We start from the raw sequence: 18,587 nt of genomic DNA on the forward strand, positions 1-18,587 counted from the left end.
CATATTTTTTTTCTCAAGAATTCTCGCCACAACAACAAAATTGCGTGGAAATCTACCACACAGCACATAACAGTAAAGGTTGCAGCTTGGTTTCCTGGCAGAGAAGTACTAAGAATGGAGCGCACCAAAACTGGAGAGGAATGCACACCAGTGTACGAGAGCAAGAAGTGTTCCTCGAGCAGATGCTTTAATTCCTTCTCCTCTATCACACGAGGCGGTGTTGGTGTCCTGCAGACTGAAGAAAAAGTTCACACAGTGAAATCATGGTCGTGCATTTACCTACATGATGAGGGGAAATAGTTGAATCTCCAATATGAAGTAAAGCAGAAAGAAAAATCATACTGCAAATACCTTTCTCACATGTATGCAACAAAGCTAAAACAGTGGAACTGACAGCATAAAGTACATGAGACTCTGGTACGAGCTCAAAGGCTCAACATCCATTCTTCCAGGTCCAGTTTGCCCAGACATATAAAACAGATTTCTCAACATAGCATAAGTAACCTCAAACATCAGCAAGAATTACATTACTAAAAATGCATTCATATGAAGAAAAGTGAACGCATTAGAGATTTTACAAAATCTCAAGATTGTATACCTTTCCCAAATCGCCATCAGAAGTCATTACCCCTAATATTCCATAGAAAATTTCTTTGAATATGCTGTGCAAAAATCCATAAGATAAAACGCAACAAATCAAACAAAGAATTCATATGCAAAATCCTTTAAATCAAAGAGGCTCCTATCTTTTCCCAATCGCCATCAGAAGTAATTACCCCTAAAATTGTAACCAGACGCGTTAGACTAATTGTCTACCTTTCCTTGCCCATCCAAGATTAAAAGATTCATAGACATGTCACTTTCATGTGATCTGGACACACTGCAAAATGAACTCAACCATACAAGTAGAAAGTTCGGATTTCTTATACAGTTGTTCTGGCAGGAGAGCTTTCGGAAGCAATAACATACTGTGCTTTCCGAGGAGTTAGTCTCGTATGCAGCATATCAACTAGTCAACCAAATCCATCAAAAAATTGATACTTTGCAGGGAGCAACTTAATATCCTCCAGATGTTTCCCTTTCCTTGAAAAGAGAGACAACATCAATGAGGTAGTTGAAGCTTCAAGTGAGATACTCTTCCCATCAACTTTAGACAAATAATTGCCAGCCTTGGCTATCTCTCCTTTTTCCAACAACATTCTGATGATATCATTTATAAGACGGGAACTAGGAACGATGCCACTGTTGTCCATTGATGAAAACATATTGTCAGCATCTTCCACTGCTCCGCCTTTTAGAAGATTTCTTATCATTACTGCATAAGTATATTCATTGGGCACCAACCCATTGCCTGATATTGCAGCAAACAATTCCTTAGCTTCTTCTTTTCTTTGAACCTTGTACATTGCATCAATCATGGTATTGAATATTTCAATATTGAACTTCACATTCATTGCTCGCAATTTCTGGAACAGTGCAATCGCTTCGTCTACACAATTAGTTTGACAAAGACCTCCAAGTATTATATTGTATGTGGAAATGCGCACTGTTGCTCCACTTTCAATCATCTCATGGAACATTTTCATTGCAGCAACAGTTCTCCCAGCATGAAACAACCCACCCAACATGATGCCATATGTAACAGTGTTAGGTTTAATTCTCTTGCGCGGCATTTCTCTAAACAAAGTCAAAGCATCATCAATCCTTCTGTTTTTAAAATAGCCATCAAGAAGTGCGCTATAAGTAACAACATCAGACTCAACACCAACTGATTCCATGACATGAAGTATTTTGAATGCTTTATCCATCTTCCCAACTAAGCAATATCCGTCAATCAGTGAATTAAATGTAATGACATTAGGCCTCTCACCGATGCCTATAGCCAAGTCAAAGACAGCATGTGCATCCATAACCCTTCCTTCTTTGCACAGACTGTTTATTACTGAACTGAAGAAAACAATGTTAGGACGAGGAATACCTTTGTTCATCATTTCAAACATCAGCTCCTTAGCTTTAACCAAGCCACCTGTCAAGGGCCTCGGTGCCCAAGACAGCAGGACCTCGACTACGTAGTTCGTAGTCGCGGGGGATAGGAGCGCTAGGGTTTTTGCCTGGCTGCTCTATGATGCGGGAGGGGAAGATAGAAGGAAATAACTTTATTGCTTATCCCTAAAGGGTGCTAACTATCTGATATATAAAGGCCCCATGGGCTAATAACAAACTAGAAACCTATACGAAATAAACTAGTCTAGGAACTAATGTGCCCGGATCAGGACTCCTGTCCAGCCTGCGCCTTGCCTGATGCGGCCGTCGGCTGCTCCTGGCCGCGCGGCCCACGTCTGTAAGACGTGCCCCACATGACATCTCTCCCCCCCTCGACGAGCAGCTCGTCCTCGAGCTGAAAAGCGGGGTAGCGCTCGATGAAACTGTCAAGATCCTCCCATGTAGCTGACGAAGCTGCTTCACCCTTCCAGTGGACGAGTAGCTGGCGAACGCCGCGTGCTAGGCGCGCACGAGTCACGCGCTCTGGTTCTGGAACAGCCGCCCCGTTGTGGATCGAAGGCAATCCCGGCGGTGTAGTTGGAGGAATGCCGAAGAACTTCTTGAGGAGGCCCACGTGGAACACGTCATGGAGGCGCGAGCGCGCCGGAAGCTCAAGACGGTATGCCACGTCGTTGATCACTTCTGAAATGCGGTACGGCCCATAGAATCGTGGCTTGAGCTTGCCCCTGGTTGGCAAGTTGAGAGAGGACGCGGCGCGCTGTCGAAGGCGAAGCCAAACCCAATCGCCCACCTCATGCCGAATGTCCCGATGACGTCTGTCGTAGTAGGACTTATAGACCGCCTGTGCCTGTTGTAGACGATAGCGGACGTCCTCGATAAGTTCGTCGCGCTCAGCCATGCTCCTGGCCACTGCAGCCACCCGTGTGTCGCCGGGCTCGTAAGAGCGAATAGTGGGAGGGTCACGGCCATACACAAGCTTGAACGGAGTCTCTTGGGTTGCTGTCTGGTAGGCGGTGTTGTATATGTACTCAGCCCAGGGAAGCCACCGGAGCCACTGCTTGGGACGATCCCCGGTAAGACACCGTAAATACATCACAATGATCTTGTTAGCAGCCTCCGTTTGCCCATCCGACTGCGGGTGAAATGCGGACGTCATGTGCAGCTTTGTCCCCGTGAGGCGCATGAGCTCTTGCCAAAAAGCGGAGGTGAAGACGGGGTCGCGGTCAGAGACCATGGACTGTGGTACGCCGTGGAGACGAACAACCTCAGCGAAGAACACCTGTGCCACTGACTCTGCCGTGTATGGGTGGGCTAACGCCACAAAATGGCAATACTTGCTGAAGCGATCCACCACGGTGAGGATGACAGACTTCCCGCCTACTCGAGGAAGCGCTTCCACGAAGTCGATGCCGATGTCAGTCCACACGCCCGTGGGTACCGGCAGCGGCAGGAGCAGCCCAGCAGGGTGCAAGTGCTCGGACTTGTACCGCTGGCAAGTACCGCAAGTGCGGATGTACTCCTGCACCGTCTTGCGAAGGTTAGGTGCGTGGAAATCGCGGCGAAGACGATGCAATGTGCGCAGGACACCTTCATGCCCATCATCGTGCACGGCACTGAGAATCTCCTGGAGTAGCGGGGATGACGGCGGAATGTAGAGGCGGCCGTTGAAGGTAACGAGGCCGTCGGAGAGCGCCCAAGGCTGTTGCCGCGCACCTGCCGTGATATCCTCCCGCAGTGCGACGAGCGCCGGATCAGTGGACGTCGCTTGCCGGAGGCGATTGATGAAGTAGAAACGAGGCCCTGAGACCGCCATGATCGTCGTCTCCTCCGTGTCACGGCGGGAAAGTGCATCCGCCACCGTGTTGGTACTACCTGCCTTGTACTCCACCGTAAAGTCGAATCCCAGGAGTTTGCCAACCCAATGATGCTGCGGGATGGTGGCCAAACGCTGGTCAAGCAGAAATTTGAGGCTGTAATGATCCGTTTTTACCACAAATTGACGCCCCCATAGGTACGGCCTCCAATGGCGAATCGCGAGCACCAGGCCGATGAGTTCCCGTTCATACGCTGCCAGGGAACGGTGACGTGGCGCGGCTGGCCGGCTAAAGAAAGCCACCGGGTGGTGGTCCTGAAGAAGGACGGCCCCGAAACCGTACGTCGATGCGTCACACTCGACGATGAACGGCCGTGTAAAATCCGGTAACGCGAGGACGGGAGCCGTGGTGATTGCCGTCTTGAGGGTGGTAAAAGCTGCTGCCGCCTCCGGTGACCAAGAGAAACCATCCTTGCGAAGGAGGGCCGTCAGGGGCGCGGCAACCACGCCAAAGTCCTTGACAAACTTGCGGTAGTACCCCGCAAGGCCGAGAAAGCCCCGAACCGCGCGCGCCGAGCGTGGTTGCGGCCAGTCCGCTACTGCCTGCACCTTTTCCGGATCCATGGCCACGCCTGCAGCGGAGATGGTGTGACCCAGGTATGCGATTGATTCAACGGCGAACGCGCATTTGGAGCGCTTGACGAAGAGCCGGTGCTGGTGCAGGACCGTGAAGACGGTGCGCACATGTCGGAGATGGTCAGCCCATGTCTCGCTGAAAATGAGAATGTCGTCAAAGAAGACGAGAACAAAACGGCGCAGGTATGGCCGCAGCAGATCATTCATGAGGGCCTGGAACGTGGCCGGCGCGTTGCAGAGTCCGAACGGCATCACCAGAAACTCGTAGAGGCCGTCATGAGTACGGAAAGCTGTCTTCGGGATGTCCTCCTCACGCATCCGCACCTGGTGGTAGCCGGAACGTAAATCGAGCTTGGTGAAGAAACGAGCGTGCCGTAGCTCGTCGAGGAGTTCGTCCACCACCGGAATCGGGAACGCATTCTTGACAGTAATGGCGTTCAGGGCGCGATAATCGATGCAGAAGCGCCAGGACCCGTCGGCCTTGCGGACCAGCAGTACCGGGGACGAGAATGCGGAACAACTCGCACGGATGATACCTTGGGCGAGCATGGTGGCGCACTGACGCTCCAGCTCGTCCTTGTGCGCGGCCGGGTATCGATACGGACGGACGGCCACCGGGGCGGAACCAGGTAGCAGGGTGATGCCGTGATCGCGGCTGCGGGGCGGTGGCATGCCGGAGGGGTCGGCGAAGATGCCGTCGAACTCGGTGATGATGGCGTCCAGGAAGTCGTGGCCGCTGCATGATTTTAGGGCTGGCCCGTCCGGTCCTGCAATGCCGTGCCAGCACACCCGATGGCCCCGCCGCCAGAATGTCATGGAGAGGGCTCGGAAATCCCACAGGATCGGTCCGAGCGACGCCAGCCACTGCGTGCCCAGGACGATGTCGTAGCCCGCGAGCGGCAAGGCGAGGAAATCCTCCGCGAACTCCTCGTGGCCGATGCGGAAGGGCACGACGCGGTACGCGCCCTGGCACGGAACGCGCTCGCCGTTGGCCACCGTGACGCGCATCTTCTCTGTGGTGGGGGGCGGTAACGTAGCACGAGCGGCCGCCTCTTCGGCGATGAAGTTGTGGGTGGAGCCTGAATCGATCAGGGCGAGGAGGGAGACACCTCCGAGAGTAATCTGCATCTGCATGGTTTCACTCGTGCGCACGCCGGCGATCGCGTGGAGCGAGATTTGAGGGTCGGCCCGCGATGCATCATCAGTGGCGGAGGCCGCGTCGTCGTCGTCGTCGTCCGGCGCTAAGTCGAGGAGAAAGATGCGCTGGCACACGCGGTTGTGGCCCCTGCCAAACTTCTCGTTACAGTTGAAGCAAAGGCCCAGGCGACGGCGTTCCTCCATCTCTGTCTGGGAGAGACGCTTGATTGGGCGTCCGTCCGGCAGATTGTGGCCCTGCTGAGGTGCGGCTGGTGGGGCCGAAGCGGGGGGCGCGAGGCGTGGTCCTGGTGTCGGCAGGATGCCCTTCTGTGGAAAACGCACCGGTGGCGCGGCGGAAAGCGCGCACTGGTCGCGCAGCTCCAATTTGCGGGCGAGGCTCATGGCGACGGCGAGGGACTGTGGGTTATGGATCTCCACGTCGAGGCTGAGGGGTGGCTGGAGTCCCGCGGTGAAGATCTGCACTTTCTGTGTCTCGGATAAGGTGCCTGCCCGGGGAAGGAGTGCCTCAAACCGCTCCTGGAAGTCGACGACGGACGTCGTGCGTTTGCACGCCATTAGTTCGCCCAGCGGGTTAGCGCGCAGCGGTGGCCCGAAGCGGAGATTGAGCAGCTCGGAGAAGCGGCGCCACGGAGGTGTGCCCTCGTCTCGCTGGACCTGCATATACCATAGTTGGGCAGGACCCTCAGATTGTAGGACGCCATCCACACCTTCTCCTCCTCGGCGATCCGTTGTTGATGGAAGAAGGACTCGCATCTGTTGATGAAGGCGAGCGGATCAGACTTGCCGTCGAACTTGGGGAAGTCCATCTTCTGGAACCTGGGCGGCCGATCATTGTGGTGCTGCCCATCATGGGCGGCGGCAGCGCTGGACGAAGAGGAGGACTTGTCCTTCTGGAGTGCGGTGACGGACGACTGCAGGGACATCACCGTGGCCGTCAAGGCCTCGATCATCTTAGCCAGATCTGTGGTGGTCGGTTCTGCCATGCCGGAAGTGACCGAGGCGGCAGCGGATTGTGGCGATGTCGGGGAGCTGGGCGCGGACACAGGGGGGAAAGCGGCCGGCGGATGGAGCGTGGACGAGGAGGAGGATCGCCTGGAACCTGATACCAAGTTGTCAAGGGCCTCGGTGCCCAAGACAGCAGGACCTCGACTACGTAGTTCGTAGTCGCGGGGGATAGGAGCGCTAGGGTTTTTGCCTGGCTGCTCTATGATGCGGGAGGGGAAGATAGAAGGAAATAACTTTATTGCTTATCCCTAAAGGGTGCTAACTATCTGATATATAAAGGCCCCATGGGCTAATAACAAACTAGAAACCTATACGAAATAAACTAGTCTAGGAACTAATGTGCCCGGATCAGGACTCCTGTCCAGCCTGCGCCTTGCCTGATGCGGCCGTCGGCTGCTCCTGGCCGCGCGGCCCACGTCTGTAAGACGTGCCCCACATGACACCACCATGCATAAAACAACCCTGAATTAGGGAGTGATAAACAGCTGTGTTTGGCTGAATTCCCATGGCAATCATCTGATTAAATTTTTCCATAGAATCAGTCAACCTACCCATCCTGGAAAGTGCAGCTATTACAGTGGAATATGTGACTACATTGGGACTCACTCCTTTTTCCCACATTTCTGTAAATATCAGCATAGCTTCATCCGTCATTCCACGTTTAGCATATCCATTAATTAATATGTTGAAAACACGGCAGTTGGCAGCAATACCGTTTCTTTCCATTGAATTAAAGAGATCAATCATATCAGCAAAGCATCCTTCATTGGCATACCCATGAAGCAAAATATAGTAGGAGATGACATCTCTGTGCCCTTTGGCAGTCATGGCATCAAAAAATTCTGCACCTTCTTTGCTTCTTCCATGCTTATAAAGGTAAGTCATTAAGGAGTTGCAAGTAAAATTATCTGGTATAAGGCCCCGGCTTTTCATTTCTCTAAACAATTTAACAGCCTCTTTCCACCGCCCAGATGTGGAATATCCATGGATCATGCAATTATATGTCACATTATCGGGTTGAACACCTTTGTTAACCATCTGCTGAAGCACTAGCTCTGCCTTGTCCATTGCTCTGGCCTTGCACAATGCATCAATGATTGAACTATATGTCCACACATTGGGCTCAACACCTTGCTGCATCATTTCATGGAACAGATTGCATGCCTTGCCTGTTTCACCTTCCTTAAAGAAGCCATGGATGACTGTGCTATACGCCACCACGTCGGGGGAGCAGCCACCTCCTACTTTCGCCATCATATGGAGCAGGTTGAGCGCCTGCTGACTCATGCCATTGTCGCATAAGCTCTTGAGAACAATGGAGTATGAGAAGGCATCAGGCACACAGCCGAGCTCAGACATCCTATGAAGCAGCACGTTCACAGCCTCATCCGTCCGTTTCGCGCGGCAGAGACACTTAAGGAGGGTGTTGGCGACGATCAGGTCAGCCTTCAGGCCCGTCCTGAGGAGGCGACCGAAGAAGGCTAGCCCTAGGTCCAGGCGATGCGCACGACAGCAGCAGTTCATGAGAATGCCGTACGTGAAGATTGTGGGCGGTGCCACCCGCGCGCCGGATTCGTCCCGGCAGACGTGGTTGAAGAGAGCGAGGGCGAGGGCGGGACCATCTCTGCAGGCTTCGGAGGCGGGCGCACGGGCGAGGGCGGCAAGGAAGCCGTTGAGGGAGCGCCCGGGGACCGGGGTGGCCTGCCGCAGCAATTCGTCGAACAGGTTGTGTGCGTCTTCCCAACTGAAATTCCCGGCGCGGACGCGCTCTGTGGCCGCGGCAAAGGCTTCGTGGGGAGACCAGGAGCGCGAGGGCGGCGAGGTGGAGGAGAAGAGGCGGCGGTGTTGGTGGAGGTGGAGGTGGATGCGGGACATCGGCGTGCTGGTGGTGCGGTACTGGTGGAGGCGGACGAGTGGCGGAGAGGGAGGCGGAGAACGGACGCCGGCTAGGTGCAGGAGGGGGAGGGGCGGCGACGGAGGCGGGTGCGGATGCCGCGGAGCATCGGCGTCGGGAGTTCGTACGGGAGCTTTTTTTCCTCCGATGACAGGAGTGGAGATGCGGATGCGGCGGAGCATCGGCCGTCGACTGGGGTTCGCACGGAGTGGCGAGAGCTTACTTTTCTTGGATAGCAGGAGTGGAGATAGCCGTGCAGTCACACAACTGAACTGAGACGAGCGTTCGCTAATTTCTGTCAATTGGCATGGGTCCCATCTCCCTGTCACAGAGTTTTCTAAAGAAACACGTTTAGGGTTTTTCAGTCTTTACTTTTTTTGAGGGAATAATCTTTACTATAGTAGGCTGGGCTTTGCAATGCTTAATAATAACAATTTCTATTTATAATACCTTGCTAGCAAAAGCTTTCTTTTTAATAATTCTAATATTTCAGTAGGTCCAAACATATTACACTCTCCAAGAGCGAACCTCTTGGTGCTCTCTCGCGACGTCCAGGTAGGATATCTACAGTGTTTAGCGATAGGGTAGAGGTAGAGCGGCGCGGCGCGATTGGTTGCTTGCCGTGGAACACCTGATTGGGAGGAATAGAAAACTTAAGAGGGAAGTAAAGAGACGCACGCAGCCTCACACGTAGAGTACACCATAGATTGGTAGCTACTTGATACTCCCTCCGTCCCATAATATGTTCGTTTTCCAAACTAACAAAGCTTGAAAAACATTCTTATATTATGGGACGAAGGCAGTACAAGATACAAGGTTTCAGAGGAAGATTTGGGGTTAGAGGAGAAGAACAAGAAGGGACCGAGAGCAGAGAGAAATAGGAAGGGGAATGGCATCAGTTGATTCTAACTTCTTAGTTGCCTACTCGGTTGCTCCCGTGGCCACATATAAGATTGATGTGACAAAGGTGTGCAAACGGAGGATGGGACAGTGGAGAACTTTAAAAAACATATTTCTACATTGAAAAAATCAATTCTTTTGCACATACACAAATACATATATAACACGTTCAAGGAAATTTTCATAACGAAATACTATCATACATGCCGTAGACAAAAAAACAAATACATACTTGACAATGGGCCATTTTTTGTTGTTGGGCCGGGATTTTTTTTTGGGGTGCAGTTTGCAACCATAATATTTCTGGATGAAATTTTACAAATTTTTCGCGAATGTGTATAAGTTTTCATTGATTTTTCTTTGTTTTTTAAAAACTTAGAAATCTATTTTTTAATCATTTGAAATAAAGTCCTCTGATGCCCCCGTCCACATGAACTTCGCACTAGTCGGCGTGATGGGAGCTCCTAGTTGGCGCTCTAAGCGCCACTTTCCTCAACCAGCGCCCGCAGCTCATCATGCGCCAGCTCCCGTGGGCCGGCCCACGAAAGGAGGTGATCGCTGGTTCGGGAGTCGCTCGTTTCCCATCTCACGGGATCCGCTAGTTTCAGGGCAGTTGGTCGTTTCCCATCTCGCAGTCAATGGTTGATCGGGTCAGTTGAGTTTTTTACAAATTCTTTTTTCAGAAACCCCCCTATCCCCAAAAATCACCAAATTCAAAAAAAGTTCACAAATTCGAAAAAATTTCATCTCTTTTGAAAAAATGTTCAGCAATTTTGAAGAATAGTTCATCAATTTTGGTAAAAGTTCATCGAATTTGAAAAAAGTTCATCAAATTTGAAAAAAATTCACTGAATTTGGAAAAAAGGTTCATCAAATTTTAAGAAAATTTCATTAAATTAGGAAAAAAAGTTCATCGAAATTAAAAAAAGTTCATTGAAAATTGAAAAAAGTTCATTGAAATTGAAAAAAGTTTAGTGAATTTGAAAAAAAGTTCACGATTTGAAAAATAGTTCATCAATTTGAAGAAAAAGTTCAAGAATTATAAAAAAACATCGAGGCAGGAAGAATAAAAATAAAAAACAAAAACAAAAACGAAAAACGATAAAGGAAAAAGGTAAAAGGACAGATGAAATAAGGAAAGAAGTAAAAGGATGCTACTGATCGCATCTTGCTGGGTGGCGCGGTGGTAGCTGCCTGTTAACTCGAAGGGAAAGGTTAAAAAAATGAGACCAACCCAAGGGCTAACCCTCGTTGGCATTTATTTATAGGAGAAACTCCACGAGCACCACGCGTTCAAGCCGGGACTTGAACTCGGGTGGGCTGGCAGCAACCTCAGCTGCCCAGCCAACGGGTCGACGCCCTGTCCTCACTCGAAGGGAAAGGTTACGGGTTCGATTCCCGTCGGGGGCGCTACCTTTTTTGCCTCTACAAAACGAAAAGGAACCAGGGTGAGATGGGCCTGTGATTTGACTAATCCTAGTACCTTTTTGAGAGAGAAGAGTAATACTTCGCTTTCACTCTATTAACAATTTACTTAACTATTAAATGAAAGCTAAGAGAGATTATACGGGTATGGCCTTAGATGATGATGAACCTGTGATTTGACTAATCCTAGTATCTTTTTGAGAGAGAAGGGTAATACTTCGCTTTCACTCTATTAACAATTTACTTAACTATTAAACGAAAGCTAAGTTTTTTTTTGACATCCGATGAAAGCTAAGTTTGATTAGTACATGACAGCAAAGTTTAACAAGTTTGCACAAAAACGATAACAAAACAAATGTTTAGAAGAATGAATCATGCATAGAAAAAATATATTTTGTTTTAGTGTTCAAAATGATAAAAGGCTGTTTCGATATATTGGAGTATATATATGCATACTGCTAGGACAAAACTTTAGAGATAAGAGTATATATTTAGTGCATTTTTATCTCCTAAATCATGCTGTAAGGGTACTTTTATCATAGTTCTTGATACACTGGGCATGCAGCCATACAAAAAGTATAAAGTAGCTAAATCATGCTCTCACCTGAAGGGGTTCTTGTCTACAAAATCCAACCACTCGGTGTTGCTGACTTGAAGAAGTTAATTCTCAACCTAATTTTTGTAATGTGCAAAAAATATCATCCTTACCTGAAAGAAGCTTCACCAACTTCAACGGTAGGTCCCACTACTTTTATGTCGTACGATAACTGGGATTTGCTCTGCTCTTTCTTGTCAGTTGTGAGGTACTGTACTAATAGCTCACCAACTTCAACAGTCCATTTTAACCAAGTTCATGCATGAGACGAGTTTGGTAGGTTTAGTCCAGACAAGGTTAAAGATGATCAATAGCCAGTGAACTAATTAACAGGAGTGGCAAATACGGAGTCACAGAAAAAAATGGTGGCATATCCATCATAACTTACTCCGTTATATACATCAAGATCGAAATCGAATATACATAGCAATGAATCCAAGATCACATTAGTAAACATATAAGATGCTATACAGGAAACTATTACTCCCTAAACTCATGCATCTGAACCTGAACACCCAGAGGATGATCCCAATTGAACCGGACCTGTGCTTCCATCAGACTGCCCTCAGCCTCAAAAATAGATTAGCAAGACGGTTAGACGATTGTATCCCGCCAGAAGATTCAAATCTGATATATCCATCATTCCGGGCTTGATACAGAACTCCAGAACATGGTCCTCGAGGAGAGATCCTCGCCTCAAAGTGCCCAAGTGATGAATCACCTCCAGTATGTGAGAAACAATATGCAGGTTCAGGGAGCGGGGCAATGAGCATCGAAAATTGCGGGCATTTACTCCTCCGTGTCTTCTGCAATCTCCGTAACTGATAAGATGTCGTCACGAGGATGAACCATTTCCACACCGACACTAGCTTCATCTCCCACTTTCCCGGCTGCAACCACGGTTGTGACTTGGATCCCAACCTGTCAGTGTCACCAGAAAGGGAATTGGGTAAGGCCCTCAAAATATGAGAAAGTGAGAGTGGTAATCTATATGTCCTTAAATATCCAGATATCATGAACAAACTAGCGGCGCACTTGGATACAAAAGATTACGGCTGTGACAGCCAACAATAACTCAATAGGGCAGGTCCAGGTTGACACCTTTTTACATAATTTTTATTCAATTGGAACTTCGGATATGTTTGGCTGCAATTAACAAGTGTTATTCTTTTTCTAAAAAATAGCAAGTTCAGTTATGCTTTAAATTGAACAGCTAAGCAAACTGATTAGCGTATACCATCCCACTTACGGGTTTACCCATTCCACAGCATGAAGGCTTTGGTGACCTTAGTCAAAAGTTAGAACCAGAAAAAAATAAAAGGGAAGAAAGATGGAACCGTGCCAGACTGCCAGTATTACTGATTTGCCTGAAATTAGCCAGGAACATGTAGGTTCTCGGAATCTACAGAAAAGCAATGAACGAAATTGGTTGATGTCCAGAGGAGCTGGTTCTGACCAGTGAACTTGCATAGACGGTCTTTTAACCAGACCAAGACCGGTGCCCATTCCAGGTGTCCTCAGTCGAACTGGCCGACTGGTCCAGTTTTTAAACTAGGGACATGATTACTGACTAACGCTCAGGGACTAAAGTTCTTGCTCATGATCCCAGAAAAAGTAAAAATGGTACTGCTATGCAGATATTGCACCAATAAACGAAAAATTATTGGATGAAGCATGTTGGCTTACATCCACCAAAAGCAAAGTCACCATGCGATCCTTAATGAACTTAAGTATCACCATGGCGACTTTGCTTGGATGCTCACCAGATATGAATTTTAGAAAACCTCATGTGCCTGCTTGGATGCTCATCAGCCTCTACAAAATCCCAAACCCCGAGAATCCACAGACGAAGGACGGGCCTACAAACTGCCTTAAATTGATATGCTTATCCAAATTGGATTCCTGAAATTCAAAGTTAATAACACCTTTCAAAATGAGCACTTGCAGTCCGGAAAGTGGCATTTAATCTTCTCAGTGACAAATGAACCTTCATGCATTCGCTGATGATGCTTAAAGTTCTTCTTTAGCTGTTTAGTGCCATAGACACCAGCTGTTTAGTGCCATAGACACCACACTGAGGTTATGGGCCTTGAGGCACTCCACATTACTAGAAGTCTTCATGCAGCTGGGTCCGTAACAGAAACATCAGCGTAATCCAACTTGACTGCATGATAAAATTAGAAACATCAACTTACAAGATTGAGACTGCTAGGCAATTCTAATTACACTTATGAAAAATAACTACGGAAATTTTATAGAAAATGAAAATCAATTTCTCATCATGTGATTCCTCATGTTTCCGTAACTTGGAAACATATTTAAGTCTTCCTACGGTTCTCTGTATAGATGAACTCTTTCTTGCTTCTACTTTGAGGGCCATGCTCGTGAATTTTGAACATGTCTCTGCATATTACCCGTGATACTGATCTTATGATTGCATTCTTCCACAGGGCATATAAATAGTTTTCCTTGATGAGTAAGGAAAGGGACTGTTTTACAGAGATTACAAAATTACAGGTAGCTAGTAGAACAAGATTGTGTACCTTTTCCGATGGCCATCCGAAGCAATTATTACCCCTAAAATTGTAACCAGTCGCGTTACACTAATTGTCTACCTTTCCTCGCACATCCAAGATGAAAAGATTCATAGACATGTCACTTTCATGTGATCCGGACACACCGGAAAATGAACTCAACTATAAAAGTAGGCAATTTGGTTTTGTTCTGGAAGGAGAGCTTTCGCAAGCAATAACAGAACTGTGCTTTCGAGGAGTTAGTCTCATATACAGCATATCAACTAGTCAACCAAATCCATCGAAAAAAATTGATACTTTGCTGGGAGCAACTTAATATCCTCCTGATGTTTCCCTTTCCTTGAAAAGAGGGACAACATCAATGAGGTAGTTGAAGCTTCAAGTGAGATACTCTTCCGATTAACTTTAGACAAATAATTTCCAGCCTTGGCTATCTCACCTTTTTCCAACAACATTCTGATGATATCATTTATAAGACGGGAACTGGGAATGATACCACTGTTGTCCATTGATGAAAACATATTGTCAGCATCTTCCACTGCTCCATCTTTTAGAAGATTTATTATCATTATGCTGTAAGTAGAAGCATTGGGTATCAAGCCACTGGGTGATATTGCAGCAAGCAAATCCTTAGCTTCTTCTCTTCTCCCAACCTTGTACATTGCATTAATCATGGTATTAAGTATTGCAATATCAAACTTCACATTCATTGCACCTAATTTCTGGAACAGAGCGATAGCTTCATCCGCACAAGTATCTACAAAGACCACCAAGTATTATAGTGTATGTGGAAATACTCACTGTTATTCCACTTTCGATCATCTCATGGAACATTTTCCTTGCAGTAACAGTGCTCCCAGAACGAAACAACCCATCCAGTATGATGTCATATGTTACAGTGTTAGGTTTAATTCTCTTATGCGGCATTTCTCTAAACAGAGCCAAACCATCATCGATCCTTTCGTTTGTACAATAGCCATTAACAAGTGTATTATATGTAACAACATCAGGCTCAACACCAACTACTTCCATGACATCAAGTACTTTGAATGCTTTATCCATCTTCCCAACTAAGCAATATCCGTCAATCAGTGAATTAAATGTAATGACATCAGGCCTCTCACCTATGCCTATAACCAAATCTAAGACATCATGTGCATCCATAACCCTTCCTTCTTTGCACAGACTGTTTATTACTGAATTGAAGAACACAATGTTAGGCCGAGGAATACCTCTGTTCATCATTTCAGAAACCAGCTGTGGCTTTAACCAAGCCACCATGCATAAAACAACCCTGAATTAGGGAGCGATAAACAGGTCTGTCCGGCTGTACTCCCATAGCAATCATCTCACCAAATTTGCCAATTGCATCAGCCAGCCTACCCACTCTACAAAGTGCAACTATTACAGTTGAATATGTGAACGCATCAGGACTCACTCCTTGTCGCCGCATTTGAGTAAATTTGAGCATAGCTTCATCCATTAATTCACATTTAGCATACGCACCGATTAATATGCTGAAAACATGGCAGTCGGCTGCAATGCCGTTCCTTTCCATTGAATTAAAGAGATCAATCATATCAGCAAAGCATCCTTCATTGGCATACCCATGAAGCAAAATACTGTATGAGACGATATCCGGCCTGTGGCCTTTGGCAGTCATGGCATCAGAAATTTCTGCAGCTTCTTTGCTTCTTCCATGCTTACAAAGGTAAGTCATTAAGGCGTTGCAAGTAAAAGTATCTGGTATAAGGCCCCGGCTTTTCATTTCTCTAAACAATTTAGCAGCCTCTTTCCACCTCCCAGATGTGGAATATCCATGGATCATGCAATTATATGTGACATTATTGGGTTGAACACCTTTGTTAACCATCTGCTGAAGCACTAGCTCTGCCTTGTCCATTGCTCTTGCCTTGCACAATGCATCAATGATTGAACTATATGTCCACACACTGGGCTCGACACCTTGCTGCATCATTTCATGGAACAGATTGCATGCCTTGCCTGTTTCGCCTTCCTTAAAGAAGCCATGGATGACCGTGCTATATGCCACCACGTTGGGGGAGCAGGCACCTCCTTCTTTCGCCATCATCTGGAGCAGGTCGAGCGCCCGCTGACTCATGCTATTGTCGCATAAGCTCTTCAGAACAATGGAGTATGAGAAGGCATTAGGCACACAGCCAAGCTCGGACATCCTATGAAGCAGCACGTTCACAGCCTCATCCGTCCGTTTCGCGTAGCAGAGGCACTTGAGGAAGGTGTTGGCGGTGATCTCATCTGTCTTCAGGCCTGTCCTGAGGAGGCGAGCGAAGAAGGCAAGACCTAGGTCCGGGCGAGACGCGCGGCAGCAGCAGTCCATGAGGATGTTGTACGTGTGGACTGTGAGAGGCGCCACCCGCGGGCCGGCTTGTTCTCGGCACACGCGGTTGAAGAGGGCGACGTCGAGGGCGGGACCATCTCTGATGCAGGCGGCAGAGGACGTAGCACGTGCGAGGGCGGCGAGGAAGCCGTTGAGGGGGCGCTCGGGGACCGGGGTGACCTGCCGCAGCAATTCGTCGAACAGGTGGTGTGCATCATCTTGGCTGAGCGTCCCGGCGCGGACACGCTCTGTGGCCGCGGCAAAGGCTGCGGTGGGAGACCAGGAGCGCGAGGGCGGCGAGGTGGAGGTGGAGGTGGAGGTGGAGCTGCGGCGGAGGACGCGGAGGCTTGACATGGGCGGTGGTGAAGGAGCGGCGGAGGCGGATGCGGGACAACGGAGATGTAAAGGAGGACGGGCGGCGGAGGCGGATGCGGGTTAGGTGCAGGATGGGGAGGAGCAACGGAGACGGAGGCGGAGGGATAGATGCAGGGGGATAGGATCAGCGGCGGTGGATGCGGATGCGGCGGGGCATCGGCGTCGGGAATGGCCGTGCGCAGTGGAGAGAGCTTTGCTACTTTCTGTCAGTTGGTACGCAGGCGGAGGTTTCTGCAGTCACACGGTTTCCATGCCCTCTTGTCATGCTTAATTACGATATCTTTGTTCTTTCTTTTCTAGAGTCTTATATTTTCTTTCCTTTCCATAACTCCATTTTTCATTTTCCTTTGTCCGACGAATCAGACCCATAAATCAGCGGATGCGACGAGGCTATGGCGCTAGTAGCAGTACCGAGGCTCCTCAAGCGGGTACTTGATGGGCTGCTCCGGCCCCGGCCACCTTGGACCCACGTCTCTTCATTGCCCATGGCTGGAGTCTCCTGCCGGGCAGCTCCGGCCTTCACGACCCAGCAGTTGCGTCCCTTTCAGCTCATCTGGCTCACCGACATCCCAACGGTTATGGCCACGACAACATGGATCTGTGTCCCTCCAGTCCCTGCTTACCGGCGTTGTTGATCGTCGTCGTCCCACCCTCTCATGGTTTGCTTTGCCGTCTGCCCTACCCTGTACGACCCAAAGCCCCCCTTTCGCCAGATCCAACGCTTGTGGGTCTGAAAGCGGTGCCACCCTCCGACGATAGGTGCAGCCCCGCCAACCCCCTTCTGTCATGGTGGCTCCGACCAGCGTTGGCTTCCTCATCTCCGACTCCAAGTACGGCGGCTATGGGATTGCTCAGCCTTAGGCCAAGGAGAAATCCTTGCTTGGCTTGTTGATGCTGGCAGCGGCGGCATCTGCGGATGTCGTTTCCCTTCTTGGAGGCGTTGTCAAGGCCCTCTGTTGCGTCCCTCTTCGAGCTCAGGGGAAACCCTAGGTCTGGTTCCTCCGGACCGGATGGCGACAACGTCTCGGTGTCGACTTTCTTCTTGAAGACGCTATCTTACTCGCTCACGGTGTTCTCGGTTTTGGCTTAGGCGGTGTTGGAATTCTTGCTGGTTCGACATTGTCATTTTTGGTTCGGGCTTGGTAGGTTTAGCTGTGGTGTATCCTCTATTTGTGTCGGGCATCCCTTATGTCTCTGCCCCTGGCACCATGTTCACGCCTGTGTGTTCGTGTCATGTGTTGTACCTCCTTTGTATTCATTATACTCCTCCTATCAATGCAATGATATGCAAGCTTTACGTATTCGCGAAAAAGTCACCAGCTCAGTTTTCTATTTTATTTTTGCTTTTCCCTTCATCTTTTTTGATCACACCGTCAATGTTTGTTTTCCTGTGCCGCCACCCTCCTAGATTTTTGCCGGATATCACGGGGTTGCGTGGGGAGGATGGATGACATCGGAATACAGTGAAGGCCACCCCACTTCGGGACATGAAGCTGGGTGGAGCAAAGCTCAACATCAAGAAGCTGGGAAGTAGGTCAGACGTGGACGACGTCATGGAGGTGCACAAAGAGGCCAGAGAGCGCTTGGGGGATGCTGAAGGTGGGTGATGTGGTGGTAGCGGCTGAGCTAGAGTATCGGGTGAGGTAGGGGTCCCTATTGGAAGTGTATTTTTTTTCCTATACCCTAAAAATTTGTAAGATAAGATTCAACAAATCAAACAACCCATGTGGAAATAATTCCTATAAAAATCAGTTAAACGAAAGATTTCAAGATACAACCATATCTCAGAAGGAAAAGGAAAACATACAACTACAGATTGGGGTTCCTTGTTACTTGAGCAAAAATAGCATTGTTCTTTTTTGGCACGACTTCCACCAATGTGATTTCGT

At 48.7% G+C, this 18,587-nt stretch overlaps 1 protein-coding gene and 1 pseudogene across 1 annotated transcript; both read right to left on the reverse strand.

Annotated features, from left to right (window-relative positions):
• Positions 1-430: 430 nt before the first annotated feature.
• Positions 431-8,750, reverse strand: LOC119319622 (protein Rf1, mitochondrial-like). Its single transcript, XM_037594074.1, has 2 exons — positions 7,063-8,750; positions 431-2,026 (listed from the first exon to the last, which is right to left on the reverse strand). The coding sequence occupies exons 1-2, from the start codon at positions 8,690-8,692 to the stop codon at positions 1,014-1,016; spliced, it is 2,643 nt and encodes an 880-aa protein (XP_037449971.1). The 5' UTR covers positions 8,693-8,750; the 3' UTR covers positions 431-1,013.
• A 3,035-nt stretch (positions 8,751-11,785) lies between these two features.
• Positions 11,786-16,919, reverse strand: LOC119319632 (annotated as a pseudogene).
• Between the last annotated feature and the right edge of the window lie 1,668 nt (positions 16,920-18,587).

Source organism: Triticum dicoccoides, chromosome 1B, assembly GCF_002162155.2.
Source record: "Triticum dicoccoides isolate Atlit2015 ecotype Zavitan chromosome 1B, WEW_v2.0, whole genome shotgun sequence".
NCBI lineage: Eukaryota > Viridiplantae > Streptophyta > Magnoliopsida > Poales > Poaceae > Triticum > Triticum dicoccoides.

Coding starts and splice junctions, on each gene's coding strand:
- LOC119319622 (XM_037594074.1), bottom strand. CDS start 8,692: ATGCTCCGCCGCATCCGCATCTCCACTCCTGTCATCGGAGGAAAAAAA. Junction 2,027..7,062: donor TCAGGGTTGTTTTATGCATG/GTGGTGTCATGT, acceptor GGCCCTTGACAG/GTGGCTTGGTTAAAGCTAAG.